This window comes from Galeopterus variegatus, unplaced genomic scaffold, assembly GCF_000696425.1.
Source record: "Galeopterus variegatus unplaced genomic scaffold, G_variegatus-3.0.2 Scaffold9063, whole genome shotgun sequence".
In the NCBI taxonomy this organism is placed as follows: domain Eukaryota; kingdom Metazoa; phylum Chordata; class Mammalia; order Dermoptera; family Cynocephalidae; genus Galeopterus; species Galeopterus variegatus.
The window spans coordinates 69,955-78,544 of record NW_007735174.1 but is presented as its reverse complement, the minus strand read 5'-3'; the positions used below and the strand labels follow the sequence as shown (position 1 = coordinate 78,544).

Genomic DNA, 8,590 nt, shown 5'->3' with positions numbered 1-8,590 from the left:
CAGAAACTAGATACGGGAAAGTTCCTCATGGTGGAAGTGCACCGTAATGTGGCCCAACATTACCCAGCCTACTCAGCTACTTGATTTGCATAAGTCCACCCCTTGTGGTCTTAATCTCCCCTTGTTGGTGATGGAAATGGGTCCAACAAGCAACAGTAACTCTTCCAGGGGAGGGCCTAGAAGAGGAGCCTGAGACCTTGGGAAGTGGCTTGAAACCCAGAGGTGTGTCTTGTAACCCAAACCCAAGGAATCTGAGCACCTCCTACCTCGATAGGAATTATGTTAAATCTATAGATCAGTTTGTGTAGAATTGGTATCTGCTATGCCCCTAGTATATTTCTCCATTTAATTAGATCTTCTCTGGCTTCTTTCATCAATGTCTTGTAATTTTCAGCATACTTGTCCTGTACATGTTTTGTTAGATCTATGTTAAGTGTTTCACTTTCTTTGGAATGATTTTAAGTAGTACTGTGTTTTTCATCTGAGTTTTCACATGTTCATTGATTATATGCAGGAATGCAAATGACTTTGGGTTGATCTTGTATTCTACAACCTTGCTGACTTCACTTACTAGTTCTAGGAGTTGTTTTGTAGATTCTTTGGGATTTTCAATGTACACAATCATGTCATCTGAAAATAGAAGGTTTTATTTTTTTCCATTCCAATCTGTATGCTTTTTATTTCTTTTTCTTTTCTGTTCCTTATTGCTCACTGGCTGGAGCTTTCAAAACTATGTTGAGTGAGTGGTGAGACAGGCATTCTTTCCTCAGTCCTAATAGAGGAAAAGCAGTCTTTCACCATTAATTATGTTGTTAGTTGTAGATTTCTTGTAGATGCTCTTTATCAAGTTGAGGGAGTTCTCTATTCTTACTTTCTGAGAGGTTTTTTGTTATTTGGATTTTTGTTTTTGTTTTTTGCTGGCTGGTATGGGGATTGAACCCGAGACCCTGATGTTATTTTTACCACATTCTAAACAACTGAGCTAACTGGCCAGCCTGTTATTATTTTTAATTTAAAAAAAATTTTTTAATCGTGAAGGGCTGTTGAATTTTATCAGATGCTTTTTGTCAAATGTATAAGTTAATTATATGATTTTTCTCTTTAGCCAATTGATACAGTGAATTCCATTGATTGGTTTTAGGTAGATTTTATCACCAAGCAGGGGAATTAAGTATTTACGAATATCATTTATGTTGTAAGTGTGGGTAGTGGAAAGTAGAGGAACGATTAAATTTTAGAAGATTAGCAGGGAGTCTACTGAAGTAGTCAAGGTAAGAAAATGGTAGTGTATTAGTTTCCTGTGGCTGCTGGAACAAATTACCACAAACTGGGTGGCCTAAAACAAAAATAATTTATTCTCTCACAGTTCTGGAGGTCAGAAGTCTAAGATCTGTGTATCAGCGAGGCTGGGCTCTCTCTGAAGGTTCTAGGGGAGGATCTTTCCTTGCCTCTTCTGGGTCCTAGTGGCCCCAGACATTCCTGGGCTTGTGGCTGCATCGCTCCAATCTCAGTGTCTGTGATCACGGGCCATCTCTCCTCTGCTTGTGTCTCTTATAAAGACACTTGTCATTGGATTTAGGGCCCACCCTGGTAATCCAGAACAGTTTCCTCATCTCAAGCACCTTAACTGAATTACATTTACATTTACAAAGACCCTTTTTCCAAATAACGTCACATTCACAAGTTGCAGGGACTGAAACATGGACATATTTTTTTGAGGCCATCCTTCAGCCCGCTATGGGTGGTATCCAAAACTAGGGTGGTAGCAGCTGAGATGGAGAGAAGTACACGCATCCCCGATGTTTCAAAGTTAACACTTGTGATGGTCTCCATGTTGGTAACGAAGGAAAAAAGTGAATAGAGGGCATGGCTGTGATCTGAATGTTTATGTTCCTGCTTTAGTTCATATGCTGAAATGGTATTAAGAGGTGGGGCTTTTGGGAGTTAAGTCATGAGGGTGGAGCCTCATGAGTGGGATTGGTGCCCTTATCAAAGGGTCTCCAGAGAGCTCCCTCACACCAAATCTGCTATGCCTTGATCTTGAACTTTCAGCCTCCAGAATTGTGCACCATAAATTCTGTTTATAAATCACCCAGTCTATGATAGTTTGTGGTAACAGCCCAAATGGAGTAAGGCAGGCAGCTTTTATTGGTCTGTGTTGCTTAATTGAGTAACTGAAGGATGGCAGAACCATTTGCTGGCTGGAGAAGACTGGGGGAGGGATGGATGTGGGGGTGCGGGTGAGGAATGAAAACCCTCACGTGATTCTGATGCAGAGTGAAGTCAGGCCACCCTAGCTGGTAGAAATATCAAGCAGGTGCATGTGAGCATGGGGAGCTGGGAAGACGTCTGCTGTTGACAGTGCTTGGGACTCACTGAAGCCATGGCGTGGTTGGGATCAAGGGAGAAGAGGAAAGCTCAGGGGGGAGCCACCAGACCCTGTGCTGGGTGACAGCCATGGTAGGGATTCCTCCCACCCAGCAAGCATGGCCTTGCGGCTCCTCACATCAGGAAGTGGAGGCTGTCCCTCCATGCCCTGAGCTCAGCAGCAGGGACAGTGTGTCACTTCCAGGTGAGGCCTCAAGGGTCCATGGGCACACGGCATGACATTTGGGCTGATGTGTTATTTCCCAGGAGAGAACTGGAAGGGCCTAGCCAGCAGGTGACAAGTAGGGGCCCAAGGGTGAGCTGAGGCCAGAGTCCACCAGGTGCTGGGGACGGCCTGGAGGCAGTCCAGGAGGGTTGGCTGCCGGCTGCAATGTCATGAGGCTGCGCAGCACTGCAGACCTGGTGTCCCCAGCCACTTGCACAGAAGCAACAGGAGCCAGGTGGTGGGATGGAGCTGACCCGGAGGGAAGGGATATGGTGGAGGCCTGGATGGATGCGGCTTTCAGGCATTTGCTGGGCCAGCCAGCATCCCACTTGGCCACTGAGGCCTGAGGCTTGGTGAGCGACGTGCAGGAAACCAGAAGCTCCTCGGGGCAGGCTGACTCTGAGGATCAGTGCTGGGACGCTGTGGGACGGGAGTCAGAAGCACAGGTGGGGACAACAAGCTCAGCACATGCGAATCCAACAGGAGTTGGCACAGGGCACCCGGATGTGTTCTCCTGAAGGAGCCATATCATTCCTCTGCTAACCTGACACTTTAACCCACAGTCTAAGGGGAACAAATTGTGGGGAGCAGGGTGGTCAATTTTTGAAAAAACGGGGTGATTCTTAACCATGTTGGTGCATTGTAACCTGTGAGAACTGACCTAGAGAGAGAAATTAAAGGTACAAGGCAGGGGCCCTGGGGACAGACCCAGGCCCAGGACCAGGGAGGAGAGGGATGTGGACACAGCAAACCCAAACTGAGAATTCAGCAAAATCACAAAGACTATTTTTGGGGATGTTTCCCAGGCCAGCTCAAGCTGCGTTCGTCCTCTGAGACCTGATCCCCCTTTTATCATCTTCCTTGATAAAAATGCTCAACCTCAAGGACCTGTGGAGAGTGACCGAGATACTCCTGGTGAAGGCACCCATGTGCCAGTGACACAGCTGGCCAGGGAAAAGCCACTGTGCTCCCACGTGACACAGATGGTGGGTAGAGCCTGGCAGACGTCAGCTGCCCACAGCCATGTCCGGAGCGAGACACTGCGGCCACCTAGAGTGGCTCGACATCCCTCTTCCCATGTGGTCTCCTAGTGATGGCTGCTTCCATACCAAGGACAGCGCCAGCTCCGACTCATTATGTCCAAGTTAGGACAGTGGTGTCCTGGAAATTACTAGATTGCTCCTCTTTCCCCCAGGCATCTGGTCTACCCTGTCTCTGACCCCTCTCAGAACATAGGCTTCCTTGATCTCTGCCTTTTCTTCTCCTGATTCTTATTACTCGGAACACATTCATTTACTAGGTTCAGATTCTTTTTTTTAATTGAGGCAAAATTATGTGACACAAAATAAACCACTTTATTTCATTTTTAGTCGGCTGGCCAGTAAGGGGATCCAAACCCTTGACCTTGATGTTATAACACCTGCTCTAATCAGCCAGCCCTTCCCTTGAACTTTAAAAAGAACCATTTTAAAGTGAACAGTTCAGGGGCAGTTCGTACATCTAGAATGTTGTGCAATCACCACCTCTAGTTTCCAAGCATTCTCATCACCCCACAAGGAAACCCTGTACCCATTTAGAAGCAGTCACTACCCATTTTTGTCCCTGCTCCAGCCCCTGGAAACCACTAATCTTCTTTCTGTCTCTGGATTTACCTATTCTGAACATTTTATATAAAGGAAACCATACAATATGTAGCCTTTTGTGTCTGACTTATTTCCAGACACAAGATTATAAACATTATAATATTTTCAAAGTTCATCCATGTCATAGCATGAGTCAGTGCTTCATTTGTTTTTAACGACTAAATAATGTTCTAGCGTATGGACAGACCACACTTTGTCCATCCATCAGTTGATGAGTTATAAACATTATAATATTTTCAAAGTTCATCCATGTCATAGCATGAGTCAGTGCTTCATTTCTTTTTAACGACTAAATAATGTTCTATCGTATGGACAGACCACACTTTGTCCATCCATCAGTTGATGAGCATTTGAGTTGTTTGCACCTTTGGGATATTACGAATAATGCTGCTACGAGCATTTGTGGACAAGTTTTTACATGAATTTATATTTTCATTTCTCTTGGGTATATACCTAGGAGTAGAATTGCTGGGCCATACAGTGCTTTCTTCTTCCTGCATCAGTCTGATAAGCTCTTACAGACAGAGGCAACTCACAGTATTTTACGTTTCTGAGCCTGATAACCTGATAGATGATCAGACTTCAAAACCAGAGCTGTCCAGTTGAACTTTCTGTGATGCATGGAAACATTCTCTCTCTGTGCTGTCTAATATGGTGTCCACTGGCCTTGTGTGGCTAGGATAACTTAGAAACTACAACTTTGCATTAAATTTTAATTAATTGAAAAGCAAATAACCAGTAGCTTGTTCCTGTGTATTGGACAGCTCAGCCTTAGGGGTGGACAAAGTGCTACTCTGAGTGGACCTCTCACCACACTGCCTCTCTCTTAACACCCTATTTGAATAATTTCTTTAAAATCCGGAAATCCACAGGGTATCTCAAACACCTAAACTCTCAGTCCCTGAAAAAACTTTCTTCCTAATAACCACTTGAAGGGCTTGAAGAGATACAAAGACTTACATAGCTATAAATACATAAGGACAAATTTCAGCTAGAATTGAAGGCTCTACCGAGAAATACAATGCATGGATCTGGAAGGCTGTTAACACTCTCTTGGCCTGTCCTTGTGGGTTTGTTCTACTGAAAAGGTGCCTGTTTGTTTGTTGCACCACCTACATACACTTCCCATGAATATCCTTTTGTTTTGATCCTCACTGTTAGAGGAGCAGTTGCTTATCAATTTTTGATGCAAATAGGTGCACTTGGATATTTTCTAAAGACAAGCAGATTTGTGACTAGTTCCAGATGGTGTCTGGGGAGGCCTGGTTTGGGTAAACCCAATTTTAGTGAGATAAATACATATACAATATCCTAAAATTGTCTTACTGGTCTGTCGTAATAAAGAAAACTAATGAAAACAGTAGAGATTCCAGATGGTGTCTGGGGAGGCCTGGTTTGGGTAAACCCAATTTTAGTGAGATAAATACATATATAATATCCTAAAATTGTCTTACTGGTCTGTCGTAATAAAGAAAACTAATGAAAACAGTAGAGATTATAATAACAGGAAAAGGATAACACTGACCTCTGACTTTATGGCAGGCATTTTAAAAAAGGGATAATCATGGATTAACTCATTTAATCCCTTCTGCCCCATGAGGTAGGTGCTATGAACATGGCCATTTCTAGGCTGACTTTGCCTAGAGTGTCTCTGGAACTCCTACCCCTCCTTTAAAACGAAATGTGCAGCTCGGGAACAGTCGTCTTCTCAAAAATCCACATATATTCGTCTACTTCTTAACCTGACTCTAAAAATAATCATTTTAAATTTCCTGAACTCGCAAACCTAGTTTTCCTTATCAAACTCAACCATACAAATTATTTTGTTCTGATTTTGGCAATCAATTTAATGGGATCTTTGGTGAATGTTTGACCAACTCAAATTAAACATATTAACTTCCTTTAAATAATTATCCAGGGCTGGCCGGTTAGCTCACTTGGGAAAGCATGGTGCTGGTAACACCAGGGTCACAGTTTCAGGTCCCCTACCGGCCAGCTGCCAAAAAAAAAAGAAAATTACAAAATTATCCCATTCACAATTGAGTCTCCTTGAAACGTTTACACTTCCTTTTAAAACCTAATAATTTGGTTCAAGTATTGAACACATCTTCAGCCAACAAACCCTTTCTGACACCTTTAGAATTCCCAAATCAATTAAATCTTAACTCCTGTGGACATGTTAAAATTCGACACACTCAAGCAATCACGTTTTTAATGGAAATACCAAGTTTTACCTATCAGAATGCCAAACGACAAATTCTTAAAAGATGAGAAATATTTTTGACACCAGATGAGTCGATCCAATTGTCCCTGGAGTAAGACATTGGGGACCTGATGTCCAGATGGAGAGCTTCCTGTAATCCTAGGTGATTTGCCACTAGCAACCATGAAGATGCCTTCAAGAACGGCAAGATTAAGCTCCCACCAGACGCTATGGGGTAGGAATCAGGAATCAGGGGCGGCCGCCGATCGGGCGAGCACGCCCTGCCGCAGACAGAACCCGCTGCCCACCTCGCGAGCGTGCGTGCCCCGCTCTGCCTGGACACCCGGTGCCCGTGCGCACCCTTTCCTACCGCTGCTGTGCACATCAACATGCGTTTGGGGACTCGGCTCTTAAGCAGTAAATGGCAGCGCCTGCAGTGCGGCTCTTTTGTGGAAACAGTGGGTGGCTCTGAAAAGAGCCTTTGGTGTCCTGTGCGGGGCCCCGGCCTCACTTGCCCTTGGTCTTGTGGTGGCTCTCCGTCTTCTTGGGGAGCAGCACGGCCTGGATGTTGGGCAGGACGCCGCCCTGTGCGATAGTCACGCGGCCCAGCAGCTTGTTGAGCTCCTCGTCGTTGCGGACGGCCAACTGCAGGTGGCGCGGGATGATGCGCGTCTTCTTGTTGTCGCGCGCCGCGTTGCCCGCCAGCTCCAGGATCTCGGCCGTCAGATATTCGAGCACGGCAGCCAGGTAGACGGGCGCGCCGGCGCCCACGCGCTCCGAGTAGTTGCCCTTTCTCAGCAGCCGGTGCACGCGGCCCACAGGGAACTGCAACCCCGCCCGAGAAGAGCGCGACTTGGCTTTGGCGCGCGCCTTGCCGCCCTGCTTCCCCCGGCCGGACATCTTGGACTCAAACGCTGACGAACAGAACACCGAGCACTGGGGCAGGAAGTAACAAGGCGGCGAGGCCCAGCGAGCCCTTATATATGGTCCGGAGGTAGGCTGGACGGCGGCTCCCGATTGGACAGCAGCGCTAGCCAATCAGAAAAGGAAGCCCGTGTCTCCTAATTTGCGTATGCCTTTCCCAGAAATGACGCACGCAACATTTAATCCAATCAGAAGTGAGCAATTCCTGATCCTTCATTTGAATACAAGACGTACAAATAGGGTTGCTCGGGGCGCAGCTATGTTTTGTTCGGAGACGTGCGCAGTCATGCCTGATCCGTCCAAATCAGCTCCTGCTCCCAAGAAGGGCTCCAAAAAGGCCGTTACGAAGGTTCAGAAGAAGGACGGGAAGAAGCGCAAGCGCAGCCGCAAGGAGAGCTACTCCATCTACGTGTATAAGGTGCTGAAGCAGGTGCACCCAGACACCGGTATCTCGTCCAAGGCCATGGGCATCATGAACTCCTTCGTCAACGACATCTTCGAGCGCATCGCCAGCGAGGCCTCCCGCCTGGCGCACTACAACAAGCGCTCGACCATCACGTCTCGGGAATTCGATCAATTTCAATAAGAGAGAGTTATTTCCCCTCCCCTCCAATCATCTGTGCAAAGGGAGCCGGTTGCAGGCCCAGGCTGGGGCGGGCGGGGCTCGGGGAGGAAACGTCACCACCACAATGACTGCGTCAGTCCTCCTGAGCCCTTTTTTTTTCTTCTCCCTGCGTGGGTCCACTGTAAGAGTTTTTGAAACCTTCACATGTTTTAAGATTGACATGTAAAATATTTTAATCAATAACTTCAAATAACTGCAAAGATACATATCCCAAGTAGGAGGTTTTAAAAGACAATTGTCACATCATCAGTCTTTTAAAGGTACTTATTGGAAAGTCAATTTGCTGGCGTAATCAAATGATAAAATTTATGATCATTGTTTAATAGATATTTACATGATTCTTTTTATCTCCTTGAACTCATATTTTCATTCTTTTGCTGCCCCAGAATTTTATCTTATGTAATATATTTTGTATGTTTAATACTGTTGTATCTATCACCCTTCTCTACAAAAAAAAAAATATGAAATTTAAACATCTAACAGTCTCAGTGTTTTAAAAAAGCAACTGGATAGTACACACTTTATCATGATTGAAACCTAATTATCAAACAAAAAATTTTAGTAAAACTGACCTTTTTTAATAAGGTGGATGGATAGTGGCA

General features: G+C 45.4%; 2 protein-coding genes across 2 annotated transcripts; one reads left to right on the top strand and one right to left on the bottom strand.

Moving 5' to 3' along the window:
- Positions 1–6,411: 6,411 nt before the first annotated feature.
- Positions 6,412–7,375, bottom strand: LOC103608997 (histone H2A type 3). Its single transcript, XM_008593381.1, has one exon. It carries the CDS (start codon positions 7,337–7,339, stop codon positions 6,947–6,949), a length of 393 nt encoding a protein of 130 aa, XP_008591603.1. The 5' UTR covers positions 7,340–7,375; the 3' UTR covers positions 6,412–6,946.
- Positions 7,376–7,649: 274 nt separating this feature from the next.
- LOC103609000 (histone H2B type 3-B-like) lies at positions 7,650–7,949 on the top strand. The gene has a single exon (XM_008593383.1). It carries the CDS (start codon positions 7,650–7,652, stop codon positions 7,947–7,949), a length of 300 nt encoding a protein of 99 aa, XP_008591605.1.
- The last annotated feature ends 641 nt before the right edge of the window (positions 7,950–8,590 follow it).